The sequence below is a fragment of the Electrophorus electricus genome, chromosome 3 (genome assembly GCF_013358815.1).
Source record: "Electrophorus electricus isolate fEleEle1 chromosome 3, fEleEle1.pri, whole genome shotgun sequence".
NCBI lineage: Eukaryota > Metazoa > Chordata > Actinopteri > Gymnotiformes > Gymnotidae > Electrophorus > Electrophorus electricus.
Window position 1 is genome coordinate 11,175,341 of NC_049537.1, and position 19,512 is coordinate 11,194,852.

General features: G+C 39.2%; 1 protein-coding gene across 1 annotated transcript; it reads left to right on the forward strand.

Annotated features, from left to right (window-relative positions):
* The first annotated feature begins 5,505 nt into the window (after nucleotides 1-5,505).
* Nucleotides 5,506-19,241, forward strand: ppm1j (protein phosphatase, Mg2+/Mn2+ dependent, 1J). Its single transcript, XM_027019178.2, has 10 exons — nucleotides 5,506-6,051; nucleotides 12,987-13,104; nucleotides 14,196-14,525; nucleotides 15,366-15,478; nucleotides 15,636-15,720; nucleotides 16,131-16,249; nucleotides 16,409-16,472; nucleotides 17,010-17,117; nucleotides 17,332-17,483; nucleotides 17,804-19,241. Exons 1-10 carry the CDS (start codon nucleotides 5,792-5,794, stop codon nucleotides 17,949-17,951), a joined length of 1,497 nt encoding a protein of 498 aa, XP_026874979.2. The 5' UTR covers nucleotides 5,506-5,791; the 3' UTR covers nucleotides 17,952-19,241.
* Nucleotides 19,242-19,512: the final 271 nt, after the last annotated feature.

A 19,512-nucleotide genomic window follows, 5' to 3' on the forward strand; every position in this document is an offset into this window, starting at 1 on the left:
ATTTCAGCTTGGATATAAAAACACTGCTCTCTCCGAATCAGCAGAGTTATCAATGATAAAGTTTGTAGAAATACACTAACAGAACAGATGAAGTTGAAGGCTACACCAAAGCAAAAAAAAAAAAAAGTTTCCCCTTTTGGGGGATTGAAACTGAAAAATGTTCCAACATCTTTACAGGATCTGAAATTTCAATAAGAATGCACAAGGTTCTGTTACTTTCTTAGTTGCCAAGCCTTCTTTTCACCTAGGTACTGCCTAGACCATTAGCTCTTGCTCTGAAAAGGTTTCCATTTTGGTAATATCATTACATCGGCCTGCCTCTGCTGTTTTACATCCATAAGGCAAAGGGGAAGCAGTAATCAATAGAGCCTGAGATTGCTTGTGCTCACTGATGGCACACACAACAGTTCACCTTTAATGACCAAAGGAAAAAGTGGACTGGCATTATAAACTATATCACCCTCCTCTTCACCGCCAGACTTAAAGAAAATTCCACATGCAAGATTCACTGCTTTAGGCTTGCTTAAATTTACACAAAGTATTAAAATCAAAGCTATTCTGTCTGGGATTATTTCATTTGTATGTAAAACAGGTAAAGGAATGACTTCTCTAACTTTTCTACACAGATCTTCAGTGATATTATTGTTATGTGTGTGTGTATATATATATATATATATATATATATATATATATATATATATATATATATATATATATATATGAACTAGGTCTCCTAGCATAATGGCCCTTTGCCTCTTTTAAGTCTTATGGGACAGAGCAGGGAGATGAATGTAAGGGAGGATCTTGAATCTAGAGCTAATCTGTCCTGCTTTACTACTGATGGATGATAGTCCATGTCCTTACATCATGTAACCCTTGCTCAGAAGGAGCTTCATCTGCCAACCTCCAATCTGCACATAAATGGATGACTGCACACACAGATACAGCCCTTAAGGACATGGCCATCCTTGACAGGGTAGAGAAAACTGCTGTGATTGAAGAGTCTCCAGGAAGCTACCTGTGAATTTCTGAGACACACTGCTTCCAGGTCGTTCAGCACTACCTAATGAAGACACTGCAATTTTAAAACGTCACATGGAAATAAACTACTGTCTTCATATGAGGATGTTCCTTTTATTTAAAAAAAAATACTTTCTGCTCAGAACATTGCTTAGTTTCCATAGTTGCCCGATATTACATGGCACATACAACAAGGAAATTAAAAATGCACACAATAGCTTAGAGATGCTGTCATGAGGCTCTACCTGCTTTGCTGAAGACTAGGGCAGGAAGTAAAGAGTTAGATGGTTTCTTATAGAGGTGTGCTGTAATGTTCTCCCCATCCTGAAGAACAAAATGTCAGGGCTTAATTGATTATGTACTGACATGTTAATGACATGCAGCAGGCAAGGCAAGCCAGGCCTCTGCATCAATATGTGGCTGTATTAAACTATTTACAATAGCCTCTGCTCAAACAGATGAAATAAGAAACACATTCATCGTTCTTCCAGGCTCCTATGTCAGCTCAGGTCAAAAATCACCTCTGAAAAGTAATGGAGCATTAAGAAACATATTCTGTGTGCAGAACATGTTATCTTAAAATGGCAGGCCCTGCACATAAATGCAGTGTCCTCCAGTTGAACCTGTGCTTGTCTTTTCCATTTCCGTAAACTTAAAGACAATGGCTTTATATGTGCTGAAAAAAGATAAGTGGTATGAGACAGAGAGAGAGAGAGAGAGAGAGAGAGAGAGAGAGAGAGAGAGAGAGAGAGAGAGAGACCTGTTGCATTATGTGACCATTAACTATAGTCCATGTTGAATAATTGATACAGCTCTGCCCAGAGGCCATTACTACCCCTTTCTCTCTATTTCTCTTTCCCTGTCTTTCTCTCTTTCTCTCGGGCACACTCTGTTTTTATCTCTTTCCTCCTCTTTCTCTCTTTCATTCTGACACTCTCCCTCTCTTTTTCTGTCTCTCACTCTCTCTGACAGACACATACATACCGTTTAGAATACTTAATGCAATTAAAAATGAGATGTTTATATTGAAATAAAAAAATTTAAATAAATTAATGACAAAAAAGTTGCCCTACCAGATGCTTGATGTTTGAGGTTTGTTTTATCGATTGTCTGACATCTATGCTATGCACATCAGTGATAGTCAAAAGCTATAATGACAGTTGTCATCAGTATGCAAGGAACAGCATCTTAGAGTGACCAGTAGATGTCAGCAATTAAATGTTCTCTTGTAAGAAACAAGTAACTGTCATATATTTCATAGCAGGGCTTTAGTGCACAACTGTAGTTGTGAAGTCCAGCACAGTTTGTTGCTTTCTGCTGACTGTTTGGTCCATTGCCTCTAGGATCACACCCTGTTCTCATGGAAGGCTAACAGACACTTATGAATTTCATGGAAGTATGCATTATTTTTACAGTATAATTGGTAGAGGCTGAGAACTGGAGGGAAAAGCCCTGTCAGAAAGATAGCAGTTAAGTTTAGAAGAACCATATGACACTGATTGCCTCTGCTGCATAGGTAATGAAGCAGTTTAGCATACTGTAATTGGGCATGTGGCAAATGCTAAGTCTATCATGATGATCAGGATATGATGATATGCTTGACTGTTGAGGCACTCACTCCAATTACAAACTCTGCATTAATCATATTAGTAGTATTTTATCATGCTCTAGATCTAAGGAACTATAAATTACAGGAGTGTTGAAGAGAATGAATAGAACTTAGAAAGCCTGTGGTTCTCAGGGATCTGTTTCCCCAATGCCGTGGCTATGGTTTACCATGTTTACCATGTGAGAAACATTTACTGAAGCCACAGCTAATGGAAAAATATAATGAATGCTTAAATGAATGAATTGGTCAGGTCACTCTAGAAGCCTTGGGCTGGCATGTTTGTTAGGCAACGATACATAAATAATGCTTATGAGCTCCACTACAATCATATTCATTAAAGTGATCATATTTGAAGGCTATTGTTTTTAAGTGGCTGTTCAGTCCTGAAAAGCGGGGGTGTGGTATGGAGAGAAAGAGAGAATGATGTGTGTTGAATGACAACTGGAGCATCATTAAAAGATGCTTTGTTAAAGGGCACTTAACTTTCATCTCTTGTGTACTGGCTCCCTCTTTTGGTGGAAGATATTTATTCATGTTTTTGTTTAAAGATCCTTGACTTCCGGCTAACAACATGCAGATCACTGTGCAGTCATGCATGCACGCGTGAAGAGCATACACAGCACTGACATGTCATAAATATAGTACCGTGGGAATAAGAAGCTTGTATGTTGGGGTGTTTGGTGTAGGATTACCCTAATTACATGCTCAAATCTTCATACACTGGCCTCAAACTGCTTTTTAATGTAATACATACTTAGCTTTGTGATTCACAAGACAATATGGGTTATTTATGTTATTGTAAAGATGTTTCTTTGTGTTTTGTCTTTTATTTGTCTCAAGCTCCTCCCACACACCTGTTTTTGTTATCCATCTCTGTCCCTTGGTAGTCTCAGCCATGGTCTCAGTACATATATTACTTCCTTTCATCATGTTCCTGTGCTTAACTCATGTTCCCTCTCTTGCTGTCATAAAATGTTGCTGCTGTTTCACATGTTATTGAGCCAGTGTCTTGCATTTTTTTAATGTTTCTATTCTGGATTCCCTGGTTTCTGGTCTCTTAACCTGTTTACTGGTAAAGATTTTGCATTTATCTACATACTTCCCATGCTTGTATGTTAACAGACTGCATGAAAAGTTAGTAGAACATTTTATCGATTTGAGATGAACTTTTCCTTCAAGATCTCTCTGTATATAATATTTGTTCCACTGAGGTCCCTTGCAATATTAGTAACTGCAACATATTGCAACAGTAAAGTAAGTTAGTTACACCATCAGGTGTTCATACCAGTGACAGCAGGTTTCACAGATGGGGTGGTAAATTTTGGCTCATGAGTTCCTTTTTTTCTTGACATCTTCCTGTTTTCATCTTTCTAGTGCATGTCCCAGACCTCTACAGGCTTTATTCCTTATTAGGAAAATGTAGTAAAGCTTTTCTGTTCTTGAGACTTATCGATGGTTTGCATCTTGATGTAAACTTTGGCATACTCTCCTCATTGTTAGATTATTGGTTAGATCACCTCATTGTGGAACTAATGACATAACAGCACACACAGCTGATCTGCCTATTGTGTGATGCTTTTGGTCCCCTAAATTGATAGACTTAATAAGTTTTGTAATTCTTACACAGTTCCCCAGTATTTGAGTCAAAGAGACACTGCACACATTAATTTCATAGCTGTTACCTCATTTTAAATAACATATACTAAAGTACAGACAAAACAATAAAAATTGTTCTTGATGTTTAAAAGTGTCTTGTAAGTATGCTCCCTTTTCCACCATTTGCCCTGCTGTATGAGAGCTTTGGATTCAAAAACCTGAATACATGAGCCCTTATAGCAGAGATACCCAGGTCCAGTGCAAGTACTCTTCTAGTGCGGAAGAGTCAAAACATTGCTTTAGCTATTATTCATGCATAACATCAGATTAAAGCCCTTCATGAGCTATGTTAGAGAGAATATTCTGAATTTAACTACACTCTGAATTCTGCAGAGATGTGCTCATGTCTACCAGCATTGTCTTTCTGGCTTAGATTTTAAATTCTCATTTTTTTGGCATTTTGGACTCTCTTCCAACCTAGAGATGGCAGTATCGTCACTCCAAATGCCGTCTGCCTTATTGCATTAATAATATGTTGCAACAATAGGCTGCAGCCTTTTAAGAATGAGACTATAGAATGTGCTGGAATGGAAAGTTCCTATAGGAACAATGAGTAGTCAATGAAATTGTCATCAGCAGCCAGTATTCATTCATAAAAGTGTCAAATTTTATTATTTGTCAATTCAGGATTTTTACATCATTGTGATCACAGGAATGGATCATTACCTGGCTCTGTGGATATGTTCTCCTTCGTTTGAGCCAGTAGAGATAAAACCAACTTTACAAGACTCACCTTGTGGAGTTCAAATAGAAGTGCCAGTTTAAGACCTTTGGGGAGTGAAGAGGGGAAATGAGTCTTAAAAACATTATTCAGAGAAGCATCTCCTGGGGATTCACTTATGTCACTGTCAGCTTTGCAGCACCAGTGGAAGCTTGAATCAAAACATTCAAATCACATCCCCTGACTGCCTGTGTCCAAAACTGTAAATCCTCACAAATGTCCTCGTCGTGTCCATCATATTGTTTTATTTTTATTTAACCCTAAAGCAAGAATTATATCTAGGGCATTTAAAATGTATTCTCCAATAAACGTAGGACAATTTATTTATTTATTTATTACAAATATATCACATAAGGTTTCAGGTTGACTGATACCGTCATTATTATTGTTATTATTATTATTATTGTTCATCTTAATATTTTCAGCGGCACGTTTATTGTGGAATGCAGTTTATACCCTATCCAATACGCCCTCCCCTGATTTTGTAACCCCATAGGCTTCGAAGTCGACGTTGTACTGGATGTACCGACGTAGTCTACAGATTTCCCACGCCTACCTGTCACGATGAACTCCCGTGCCACTCTAAAGCCTCGCGGATGATATATCGGTCGAGAGAGCATTTTTTTTCGCAATGAGGAAAACATTGTCTATCAAAACGTCACATGGGGTCAGAAGCGATCGCTTCCTGCATCGCGTCTCACCTCCGCTGGTTTATTTTTGCTTTTGCTGCTTATGATTTCATGAATTAGTTCTACGCACCATTCATGCTATAACATTTTACCGCAATGATTAGCAAAGTTAAGAATGCCATGTCTTCGCTGGTGGGTGGAATTATTCCTCACGGTCACCATCATCACCACCAGCACGGATCGGCGAACGCACAGAACTGTGGAACAGATGCATTGCCTCCGCGTTTCCCGTATAGCCGCCCCGAGTTTTTAGAACTGACACCGGAGTCGCTGCAGTCCTCGACCGAACATGCCACCAGACCGGTGATCGTATTGAGGCGGGATATCAGGCTTCCGTGGAGAACGGGATACGCAGAGTGAGTCACAGTTTCTTAAAATACCATCCTAAAAGGAGTCAGCGAGTTTCATTCTGGTGTGGGAACATCTTTCATTATTATTAATTGTTTATGTTTACTTAGTCTGATATTTTATGTGAGATGGAAGCATTCTCCTCAGCGATGCTGTACGACATATTTAGCCAAGGGCAACCATCCCCTCAGTTGAGTGCGTTGGGACGTCATACTTTAAGCCTTGTGCACCATCTCTCAGTGTGCAATAGTGACGTAGGCTACGTCGACAGCAGGCTGGCATAAATGATTCATTGCGAAGTTCATTTAAACTGCGGCATAGGTAGATTTTCAAAGGGGTGAACAATGAACGTTCCACAGTGTCTGTAAACCTCGTCCTTTGTTCTCCTCTGATTGCACTGCTCTCACAATACTCATCTCACAAGACACATCCTCTCTCTGCCTTTCCACATACGAAATGAAAGCGCAATACAGGATTAAGTCACATGATTTCCAGTGTGTAAGGGTGTGAAACTGTATTTACTCATGGTACGTCAGCAAGATCAAAGAAAGCTAGCTTTTCAGTCATTCATGGTGAAGAATGAATGAATCTGCCACCTGTTACAAAGTCATTACCTGAACTGTATTGCTCTCTGTACAGGGATACAATCATGTAAATTACCAATGGGTACACATTACATAAGGATATACATTTGCATTTACATTCTTCAGATGGTAAATAAATGGTGGTATTTGCTTGCTGTAGTTTATTCTAGTTTGTTCGGTTGTATGCCAATGCCGCCATCTTGGAAGTGCACATTTTTATGTAATATTTATTTATTTTTTATTAATATTCTACCTTTATGCTGATGTTGTTTACTGCTCCAGTCTGTTATTTTCTCAAACCAGTGGCATCTGGTGGTCTTTGAAATAAGGGGTGCAGTTTAGGTTTAGAATTAGTCAATTATTACATTTGTTGTTAATTATATGTGAATTGTGCACTCCTTTCTTTTTCTAGGAAATGGTCTATTACCCTGTCATACCAACAGGCACTTGACCAGTTTCGTCTCAACGGCCAAGGTTGCTGAAAAGGTTTTGGCCCATTGTGTTGTGGCTGTATGACTTTATCCTCCTTCATGTCTGTAAAGGTCACTAAAAAGTCACCCAGGTTCCTACTCTTGACCTGAAGGAGCTCAGATGGAACTTAGAGCTCAGAACATGGAGCTCAGATTTTAGTCTTCCAGGATTAAAAAATTGGTCTTAATTTTTAACAATTTTTTAATAGCAAATTTTGGAATGCCTCCCCAGGAAAGACCGTCTCATTTAATCAATTGATTGAATAGTTCAAGGAAGCATATAATTTCAAAATTAGAAAAGCACTGAGAAATCTGCTTGCTAAGATTGTCTAACATGGCCATGTACAGATTTCCTATGTGTCCTGCAGCAAGCTGTGACACTGATGCTTTCACCTTGGTTCATTTTGATGTGAGGTTTGCTGCTTGTGCATACTCAGCTTTGAAAGCCTCCTCTGACCTCTTTTCTTTTGCAAAAGCAAGAAGCCTTGAATCTGTGTTTTTGAAAATACCTATTCATATGTATTCAACATAAAAAAAACTCAATAATCATCCAATGGCCTGATGAAATCCAGAGTGTTGCAAAAAACAAGCATCAGGCAAGCATTTTGCCCCCTGGGATAATGCCAAGGTAAATTCATGTGCATAGCAGTGCACACACATTGCATTTGGGGCAATATCTTTTCCTTTTGGCTAAGGTCCATTCAGAGAGGAAGGCATGACAACAGCCACATCATGCATTTGAAACCACACATTTGTCTTTGTAATTTTAGCCCTGTTCATTAAAAACATCAGACTGGGCATCTCGCCCTCCTGAAATATAAAGAAATCCAACAAATCACTCCTGAATTTTGGCCTGCAGTATCTACATTCTGAACAGACAGTTGTGCTTGACATGAAATTTGTCTCATCTTGCCAAGCAAAGAAGGGAGCAGTTTAAACTTTGTCTTTGATTTCATTTAGGACAGTGGCTTTAGTGTCAGGAATAGAATAATTCTGAATGGAATAGGGTATGCCAGAAAACACATAGCATGACTGGAAGAGAGTAGCTAAGACATCATCATGCGTGGCTAACATTCTCTTGTTAGCTGATTCCCTCCCCTCATCATGGCCTCTGAAAGCCAGATTTTGACAGCCAAGCAGTGAAGTGACATCAATCAGGCAGTTCATATAGGCCCTGGTTTTTTCACTGTTTCATTGTATATTTCCACCTGAATGCATAGGCCAGTGTGTGCTACTCTGGCAGTGTGTCCTATGGTGTGTCCTACTCTGACCCTGCCAAGTAAACGTAACCATGCACATGAACTTAATTGTTTCTTGCATTTCTCTTGTCTTTTGTATGCCCTGTCAAAGTTCACAAAATTCACTTTTGACCGAACAACACATCCCTGAGTTGATTTCATTGAGAAACATGGCAATCAGTTCATTCTCTTGGTCAAAGCAGTTCCTGTCAGCCAATTCACTTTGTTATACGAGGAGTGCTGAAATACTCGTTTGTTTCTTCCTGACTTTTAAAATAAATGAATATTGGCTGTTGTTTTGCTTGCTGTTTAATTTTGTGTATCTACTTATAAGGAAGACCAAAGGGCTTCTACAATGACTGGCTGGCTGGAACAGGTCCATGGAAGTTAACTCACTGAACTGCCTGGCGTTCTCTGAGGACTGGACTGAAAATTGACCATGGTTACGTGTCACAAGCAATGAAGCTTGTCTCTTAAATAACGCAGATTCCCTATTCACATGTAAAACCTTAGCACTTCCTTTGAGAATTTCAAAAATTGAATATATTTTGAATTAAATACAAGTGTCATGTCACTGAGGACAGAGTATGTCGAAGACTTACTACCCACTATGGAGTACACTAACCACCCTCTGATTTAGATCCATTTATTTATGAGAAACACTTTATAGCTGTTCATTTAGAGACTCAAGCCGTGTTCAGTTGTTCATCTGTTTCTATGCACAGATTGTTAGCAAGCCTATATCTTTTCATCAGTTCAGTATTTTCTTACCACAGAACTATTGTTGGCTGGATATTTTCGGTTGTTGGACCACTCTCAGCTTAGCAGCGATACTGACGTGTAACAACTCAAACAACACTGTTATGCCTGATACACTGATACGGTGCAACAACTACTTCCATGCTGCAACTTTGCCAGTGTCACCACTGTGGTTCAGCAACTCAGTATCATGTTACGAAGTGGTCGTCACCAGCCCTATGTGCAGAGGGCGCTGTAGAAACACCCTGTAACTGTACATGTGAAGTGAACCTATTCAAGTGATGACTTTATTTATGAGTATTATGATGTTTCTAATAGATAAGATGCTGAGTGTACTGTCTTGATGCAATAGAGACTATGGCAAGGGTAACAATACGTCAGCCTATGGGTAATGCAGAGAGAGAGAGAGAGAGAGAGAGAGAGAGAGAGAGAAGGAGAGCAAGCAGTAACCTCTGGAGAGATCAGGACTCAAAATCGAGTTGCTCTCCCATGTTAAGCAAACAAATAATGCCAGCAAGACACTGGCAGGCTACGTGACAAATAACTGTTAATATGTGCGAGCGTAGACATGCCCACACACACACACACATCATGAGGTTAATGAGGAATATCCAAGAAGAACGTGAGGTACAGGAAATGACACTAATTATATTCGTGAAGTACAGCTACAAGACCAACTCTTGTTGTCATAGCTGGGCTGCACAGCAGCATCAGTGCCTTGCCCTACTTAAAAAGTAACAGTGAAACTGCCATTCCACCTATCAGAAGTAATGAATTAAGCATGTTTTTCATGTTTCTTTGTTTTATAATGTTGACTCATCTCTTACAAAGCACATTAGGATAGATTACGCATGGGGGCTTAGCATGTGGTAGTGTATAAGCAAATGTCCACCATAAAAACCCATGTTTACCTTGTAGCTTTTCCACTACTTGTGTTTACTGATTACATGGGATCACCTGTCCAACATGAACTCAGAGTTTTCTCTAAGAGCTCAGAAACCTATCTGGCTTCTTTGGCCAAGTGCTTTTAACTATTTTTAAGTAACTGATGTTCCCAAGAACATAGGCGCCTTGGCATAGTACCTGGGTCACTGCTTGTGGATTCTGTGTGCATGCAAGCAGGATTACTGCACATAATGTAGAGCTGCAGCAGTTACAGTACTAATACGAGTGGCGCTACAAACAAATTTATGGTTTAAAAAAATATTGCCTTATTCATGACATCACATATCAACACACTTCTTATAGCCTAGCTGGATGCTGCAGTCAGTTCTCATGACTATGGAATGTAAAAAAAACTGTTGCTACTGTAGAGTTCTTTTCAAATATACACACTTGTGACATATTTTCCTTAGCCTTTTTATGCTAACACTGGATTTTTCTTTTCTAAGTCATACCCATACAAGCCATATTATAAAGGTAGTTTATTTCTAAATGCTGCTGCGATGGTTTATATTAGTGCTTTATATCAGAGGGGCCAGTGCACAGGTCCTGAAGATATTCTGGCACTAACCTGCAGGGCAGTAGACCTCCGGGACCTGAACTTGGCATCGGATCGAAGCTGCATCACATGTTTCCAGGAATGTCCTGGGAACTAAAGAAATAGATATTGGTCTTGGTTTGTTTGTTTGGGTAACATAGCTGGGTGAATCAGTAATCAACACACACTAATGAATCAGCATACGTTTTTCTATCATCAACCTTGTTTAGTTCTTTTTGTTGTTGTTGTTGTTTGTATGTTTGGTGTTGTTTTTTAACTTCACTGTCACCAGAGGGATGTTTGAGCTAGAACACTGATGAAATACGTCTTGAAGCATAGCTGAGGTGCCATTTTAGGAATTCATTTGTATTCTGGAGCTTACTCATCAGGTTTTTCCAGTTCTGGTGTCTTCCTCTATTGTACTGATGCTCTGTACCCTGTGAAAGGTGATTTTAATAATGAATAATGATAATGAGGCTATAATGATCCTGCAGTGTTTATTAATGTTGCAGCAATCATTTGCCTCTTCTTTATGGTGTTCCTCATCTTTGTATTACAGAAAGCAGCTAATGTCTGTACAATCTAACCCAGAGGTCTAAAATCAGTCAGTGCAGGTTCTAGATTTCTAGAATTTGAGCTCAACTGTGTCTAGACCAAAGTGATTAGGTCTACATTTGCTAAAGGTTTCTGATTTCATTTGGGCAGCAGCTCAGTTTTGTCCAGAAAATTAGACAATAAAGCAAGTATGCAGATAATGCTATACTGCCAGACGATGTATTAAGTCTAGAAGCTGGGGGAAAGTGGGTGAGAGTAACACAGAGATGACTTCTAAAGATTGATCCAGCAAGCTTAAGGAGTTGTGCATCATGGTTAAAGAAAGCAGTACATGCTATCTGCTTTTGTAAGGTCTTTGGATGCTCTAGGAGACCACAGATGTTTTCAGATCAGAAGCACCCAGGAATCTAAAGGGGTGTAGAATAAAGGTACCTGATGGTACCCTGCAGCTGCACATAATGTGCAGACAGACCATTGATCTGAAACACGATACTTTCATTAGCAGACTACTGTCTGGTTCAGAGGGCCTGTCAGCTCCGGACACTTCCCACCGCTCTGGAAGCTCCTTAGATCCCTGGCACAGTTCTGTCCAGGGGGTGCCAGGATGACCCAGGGTGCTGCCACTTAGAATCCAACTGATTGGCCATCAGCACTTAGATCAAGTTAGTCAACTATGCAACTTATGATAAGGTTATTTTTTCAGTCCAGAGACCATCAAAGTTTGCAAACGATGAGGACATCAATGATGACATAACGTGTATGGCTTGAGTGCTGGCTTTGGTGATATCAGTTGCTAGGTGAAGCTGAAGAGTTGTTTTAAGTTCTAATTAATGTGTATTTTACAGTGGTTAGATTGCATTTGTTTATAATTCTAGGGTACTACTCCAATAAGTAGCACAGAATATCAATGATATGACTCATCTTGAATCAGCTGATTAATGTGGTCAGCCCTCCCTTCATGCAAAAATTTACCAAATTAACAGCATTTGGCTGATACTTTTATCCAAAGCGACTTAGAATTCTCACTGAACATAATTTGAGCAATTGAGGATAAGGGCCTTGCTTGGGAGCCCAACAGTGGTAGCTTGAACTGATAATCATCTGATTACTAGTCAAGTACCTTAACCACTGGGCTACCATAACCTCACAATAGAAATGCAAACCTTCAAATGCCTACCCAAATTGTTTGCCTTCAGGGTCTTTCACATGGTTGAGAAAACTAATGATGTTGAAAGGGAGACTTCAGGGGCTATGAGGTGTAAAACAGTGCACTTGTGACTTGAGAAGAGGAAGTCATGGACAAGGGTAGTGCTTCCTCTTTTGCTGTGACTTGCATATGGCTGCCTGTAAACCTCTAAGACTAGAGGTTTGTTTTCTTTATTCAAACCTAGTCTTAAATAAGAAAGATCTGAGTTCATATCTACTTAGTAAATGTTTGGTGATACATGTGTGATATATGAAATAAGTATCAGCTAACTTGGAAACCAAATACATAATATAAACTCTCAATGACTGACGCCTTGGCTAAATGACCAAAAAACAGCAAATGCCAGGGTTGCAGCAAAGAGACAGGCAGGTCATTTGTTTTATATTTGATGGTAGGTTTTGTTTTCAGGTGATGTTCCCACAACTTCCTAGAGTATTGCAGTCTTACTGAGTAGGCCTGTAGAGGTTTGGCAAAATATGTATTTCACATCTTAGTAAACTCAGATCTAAATCCAGGGGCAGACCTGGTACACTTTTGGAAACCCTCTGGTTGTGGCTTTAGAAAGATTGTGCACTCTCTCTCTCTCTCTCTCTCTCTCTCTCTCTCTCTCTCTCTCTCTCTCTCTCTCGCTCTGTGTCCCTCTTTTTCAGGGTGATAAATGCAGGAAAGAGCATGCTAAATGAGGACCAGGCCTCATGTGATGTACTGTATGTGAAGAAGCCCAGCGGCAAACAGCAACGTGCCTCTGTGCAGTTAGAGGACAGTGGGGTGAGTTGTATGTCAAGTCAAGTCAAATTTATTTATATGGAGGATTTTTTTGTCACAAAGCAACTTTACAGACATCCAGGTTGAAGCCCCCCAGTGAGCAAGTGAAAGGCAATAATGGCACGGAAAAACTCCCTAAGAGCATATGGAAGAAGCCTTGACAGGAACCAAGACTCAAAGGGGAACCCACCCTCCTCTGGTTATACCATCAGCAGACTCACACACAAATCCATAATTGCACGCAAATACACACACACGCACACGCATGTGCAAGCATATATACATGCATACATACACACGCATACACACTCTCATGAGTACACACATATACATGCACACACACATATGCATGAGCATGCATACGCGCGCGCACGCACGCACACACACACACATACAGTTCATCATACAGTTCCAGGTAAACTGTTAAACCAAAAAGGATTGTTCAGCAAATGTCTGACATATAAGTTTTGTCTTACAACTTCTATTGAATCACTGATCAGAGATGTTGTCAGTCCTGTATGTGCTATGTTTTTTACAAACCTAGTATTACTTGTGCTTTCATATTTGGAAACACACAATGACAAGTCTGACTTATTTGACCATACATGACAGCACTTAGCATTGCACATACTAAAAGTTGATACTCAGATGATATTTTTCAGTGCCTCTCTTATCTTTTAATAGCACACACAGAGATACACACATAGATGTAGACAAGCAAGGTAGCCTTGACTTGATTTCTTGGATGCATTAACTGACTGGTCAAACATCCAAACCATTATCCTCCACTCTCTTATTCTCCTAAACCCATAGTATCACGGATCTATTTTTATCAAAGAGGTTGCATAATTATGAGGGGGTATGAGAGACAGAATGTAATAGAGAGAGTGTGAAAGAGAAAGTGTGTGTGATAGAGGGGAATACAGGCCAGGTGTTTCATTCCTTTTCAATCTATCACCAGGTCATGTCAGGAAAACTGATCTGCGATAATGTAATTAAGATGCAGCAAGATGCCTATATATATATATATATATATATATATATATATATATATAAAAAATATCCCCTTTCTCCTGTTCTCTCTTTTTCACCAGGACAATAAAGGTCTTCCCATGCTCTTCTGGGGTGTATTTGATGGTCATGCTGGCTCTGGAGCCGCCCTCATGGCTTCCAGGCTCCTCCCGCGGCTCATCCGAGACCGGCTGTGTGAAGTGGCCCATGTTCTGGAAAACCCAAGCAGTCCACCACCCATCTGTCTAGCCAAGAATGGGAGCCCTTACCAGCCTGAACAAAAGAAGGGAGCCTGTCTGGATGCAGAAGACCCAGAGGGCTCTGGAGATCCCATAGCTCGGTTCCACATGGAGAAGGTGGTCAGTCTAGAGGGCCTGGTGATGGGCATCATAGAGAATGCCTACAAACAGATGGTAAGACCATGGGGCTCTGGGACTTGATATCTTTGAGATTGAACCGGTATTTACAAAGAATAAATGTTATGTTGGTGGGCTTTATTAGTTAAGTCTGATGTCTGGTACATAATCTGGTCTGTCTATGCTTGTCTGGTCAGACTATGCAGACAAGCATTGATTTCAGACAAGCTTTTTTTGTTGTTGTTCTTATGGTTTATAAGTGGTTTGCGTATTGTGAACTATCTGAGGTATTATGCCTACATTCTGACAACTGTACTTGATTTGCTCAATAACTCAAAAGTGGTTTCCCCCATGACTTTAAGAATTCTTTGTTCATCCACTACCATAGTCCATGTGGTTATTTGCTATTGCTATGCTCACAAGAACAATTTTACTTATTAATAATTTAACAAAGAATAGATTTCGACCCATCTGATGTTTTGGCTATGTGTCTGATTTATTTATACAACACTTCCTTGGTCTTTATATTGAAACCAAACAACAAAAAGAGACTTTAAACATAAACACCATATCTAACATCAGCTAGAAACCCTTTGTTAGCTCCCTTCTACACAAACATATTTGGCCAAGAAAAAAATCCAACTATCCAACTGTCCAGTTACTCTTGGTCTCTCTAATTTAAGAAGACAAAGACCTGTAATTCGTATATGGCTTGAGTGATATGAACGTTCACAGCTTCAAATTAAATATGACATTATGCCCTTTCCTTAATAGCCGTGGTTTCAATTCAGTTGTGCTACACTTAAGAACCAAAAGTACATAAAAGTCCAAACACTTATGGATTCTGAAATTATCCAATGTTAAATAACATTGTTGGTGTGCCCCCCTCCCCCACAGGATGACCTCATTGAGAAAGAGAAAGCATCTTACAGCATTTCTGGGGGATGTTGTGCCTTGACTGCAGTGCATTTGATGGGGAAACTCTATGTAGCTAACGCTGGAGACAGCAGGTAACAGGACTATGATATTACCAACCTTTACTGCTCGAAAAATCTGCACGTAACTGAATTCAATTTTGATTTCCTAAATTATTAAACTTTTTTTCATATAATGTGTCCTAATTGTTGATTAAAAATATGTTTAAGCATACGTTTTTTTTCTTTTCAGAGCCATAATCGTCCGCAATAATGAAGTCATTCCCATGTCCAATGAGTTCACGCCGGAGAGTGAGCGCCAGAGGCTGCAGTACCTGGTGAGTCTCCACCTCCAGCACACATCCACTCAGCTCAGACTCATCTCAAAACCACACTAGAGCCTAAAGCCTAGACAAAAATGGAGGGAATTTGTTTTACTTCAGTTCATATATTTTTAGCCACACACAAAAAAGCAAGACCACTAGCTTGTTATTGTTTAAATAGGTAAATAATGCTAAATACTTAATTTACTCACCACTGTAACCACTATATTGTACAGTGTAACAACCCTTCCAGCATAGAGTGTGTTTAGGAGAGTTTACTAGATATAATATGATTTCTGCACAGTGACAACTTTGTGCCAGAGAGCAGAGCAGAGATTCCTCTTCTTGTTGACATTCGACTCTAAATCACTATCATATTACCTTTTCATGTGACTTTTAGTAACCAACTTTCATTTTGTGTAAAGGGCTTCCTTAAACCAGAACTGCTTGGTAATGAGTTCACACACATTGAGTTCCCCCGGCGCATCCAACACAAGGAGCTGGGCAAGAAGATGCTCTTTAGAGACCACACTATGACTGGGTGGTAAGTATGGATTGGGATTACGTTGGATGTATTACATTGGATGTTAGATTGGCTGTATTTCTTACTTAACTATTTTGTAACTTTGTGGCTAACTTCTCTGGATTTTGTACTTCTTTTGAGTGTATGTCACTAATAACATTTTAATTACTGGAATTGTAGGGCATATAAGACAATTGTGGAAGATGACCTCAAGTTCCCCCTCATTTATGGAGAAGGGAAAAAGGTACTTAAGATCAAAGTTTCATACCATAATTTATAATAAGTTGAATTAATCAGATGTATTTTCAATGCATCAGTATTTTCTGGATAAGAATTAGGGGGAATGAACATATCAGATTCTGAAAATGTCACTAAGTGGCCTCTGCTATATTCTCAGATCACTTGTAGTCACAGAGCTCTATTATTTTTGTGTCTTTCTTTGCTCTCAGCAGCAGAGTTGGATCTCAATATTTACCTTCATCTTATTCCCATTTCTTCTTACTTTTGTAATGACAGAGAATGACCCTCTGTTAAAAATTCTTAACCAGATTGTGTATAAACAATTTCTTGTTATGTATGTATTACAGTGTAATGTAATGACATTATATTGCATTAAGTTGCTAACACAGCACAAATAAGTTAATTTAAAACAAGTAAATGTCTACAAGCAAACTGAGCAAATTCATTTTTCCTCTAGTGATTATGAATGCCTGAGAAGCAGTAATCCTTTACAGTGGGATTGTAGTAGGATCTGGGAGTAACTGTGTGTGGTCATTTGCAGGCCCGAGTCATGGCCACTATTGGAGTGACACGTGGTTTAGGTGATCATGACCTGAAAGTGTACAACTCCAACATTCACATCAAACCTTTCCTATCCTGCTGCCCAGAGGTAGGTTTCTAAGTAGGCTTGGAGCCTTGTTTGTTTTAGTTTCACCTGCTTATTCAATGCCTTAGTTATACATCCATCCTCTGACTACATAAATTAAAACTTTTTTTGTCATTCTTTTGTATGCAATAGCTTGCATGCTTAGTCAGGGCAAAGTTTGCTTTATGATTCTAATTAATAGCAAATTCCCTGTTGTGCTCTCTTGCTCTGTGTTCAGGTGAAAGTATATGACATTTCAGAGCACAAGCATGGTCCTGATGATGTCCTTGTTATGGGCACTGATGGATTGTGGGATGTGACCTCTGACAAAGAAGTAGCTGATGTTGTGACTAATTCTCTGTCCACCCATGAGCCGAATGATCCAACAAGGTACACTGAACATTGAACTCTTTTTTATAACCTGCCTACTTAAATGTACTGGAAAATACACTAACATGCAAACAGCATCTAGCTGATCTTTTTTTTCCACAGAAGCCTTGTTCACAGGATGAGGTTAAAATATACTCTGGGTGTGTTACATCAGACACACCAGTAGATGTCACTGCACAAACATTTCTTGATTATTGGTTACTCCAGTGTTATTTAAACTGCACAAAGCACCAATATTTGTTTTTAGAAATAAATGCTTAGCTGTATAATATGAAATACTTATGAAGGCTTATGAAATACTTATTTCCTCTTTGTTAAAGGTATACTTTGGCTGCTCAGGATCTCCTCATGAGGTCACGCGGTGTTCTGAAAGAGCGAGGTTGGCGGCTGCCCAATGACAGACTTGGATCAGGTGATGACATCACAGTATTTGTCATCCCATTGGCTGGGGCAGAATTAGAGACATGACAAGGTGGGTTAGTTCTTCCCTGTGGAACAAATCAGGATATGCCCCTAATTATTGCCTGCTGAGGAAGGGGTGCAAAACCAAAAACCCATTTTCATTTGAGCTAAAGGAAGCGGCCGAGGAAGGTGTATGCATTGCTCTCCCGCTTCCTCATTTTTAGAGTTGTAATTCTTCATCTTGACTCTTACCTCCTTGTGTCAAGCGTGGGATGACATCATCATAAAGTGCCACTCCTCTCTCTCAAAATTTCTCATAGACTTTATGTGAAAGACTGCTTACTTTCCAGCTGTCCTATTTCTGACTCCAGATAAGTAGAACTTCAAAACAAAGCAGCGGTAATATACACTCTGGAAGTTCTTCTGAGAGCAGACTGATGGCAAGAAGAGAGGTTGTGCTAGATGAATGTTCTCCAACATGAGTGTGGTGTTAAAGACTTGATCTGAATGTGACAAAGAAATGAACCATTGCTGATATACAGTGAAAACTTTGATGAAGAAGATTGTAAATGTAAGCACTTTATCTCTAGCATCAATCCATTAATCTGTAATTAAAACTTTCCTAATTACATAATTTCCCTAATCTCTCTTCAATGTCTCCAAAATGTACCTGTTTAAACACATGTATTTGTATCACGTTTGCATCAGGTGTAAAAATATTCACCATGAAATAAAGTAGCACAGTTCTCAAGTTAGTCCTGATATTAGGGTTGAATTGTAAGAGACTTCCTTTGAAAGATAGCAATAGCATGGCTAACACTGTGATTAAGGAAATCTTGAAGAAATATGGAGACTGTCACCAATGCCTTGAAAGCTGCGGGGAACAAAATGCAGCCATGTACCCTCTTTTGCACATTTGATTGAAACTGCATTCCCTACCTCTTCACAAAGCCATGCTGAATGTCTACGCAACTAAAACGCTTCTAAGTAGATAACAGAGCCCAAATATATCGGTTGTGTACAATGCTTTTCACCTAAAATTATGGGCCAGTTTCAGTGAGACAGGGATAGAGGCCCAATCCTGATCTGAAGATTAGTTTTAATGAAGAATGTCTATCCAGCTGGATGGTGATGTTTTAAAGCAGACATGTTTCAACTCACAAACTACCACCATGAACATTACTTTATTTCAGTATCCCTGCTTAAAAGATCTTGAACTGGATGCACCATTGTGAAAATTGTCATCACATGGTTTTTGTCTGTATTGTGTTTCCATATAATTCTGCTAAAACAATTGCAAAGCTGTAACACCTAGGCAACTAAGATTAATTCACATTAAATCTCATTTTTGAAACACAAGATTTTCTGACTCTTTGTATTCTTATATTCTATTTGCAATGGGGAAAAAAACAAAGTTAATTGATACATCATTGTTACTTATTAAACATTTATGCTATTGCACAACGTGTAGTTGTTTAACGTCCTCTGGGTCAAGAAAGTACCATGAGCTAAGTTAATGAATCTTCACAATAATTTTCTAACTGAACATTTCCCTTAAACGCACTGCAATATATTGTTCATACAATATAAAACAACGGGGAAACTCTTGCTTAGTACAAGTACCAGT

What these genes read in the sequence shown, in the direction of transcription:
- ppm1j (XM_027019178.2), top strand. Translation starts at nt 5,792, where the DNA reads ATGATTAGCAAAGTTAAGAATGCCATGTCTTCGCTGGTGGGTGGAATT. An exon ending in TGGAGAACGGGATACGCAGA is followed by an intron (nt 6,052 to 12,986) that starts GTGAGTCACAGT and finishes CCTCTTTTTCAG; the next exon opens with GGTGATAAATGCAGGAAAGA. An exon ending in GACCACACTATGACTGGGTG is followed by an intron (nt 16,250 to 16,408) that starts GTAAGTATGGAT and finishes CTGGAATTGTAG; the next exon opens with GGCATATAAGACAATTGTGG.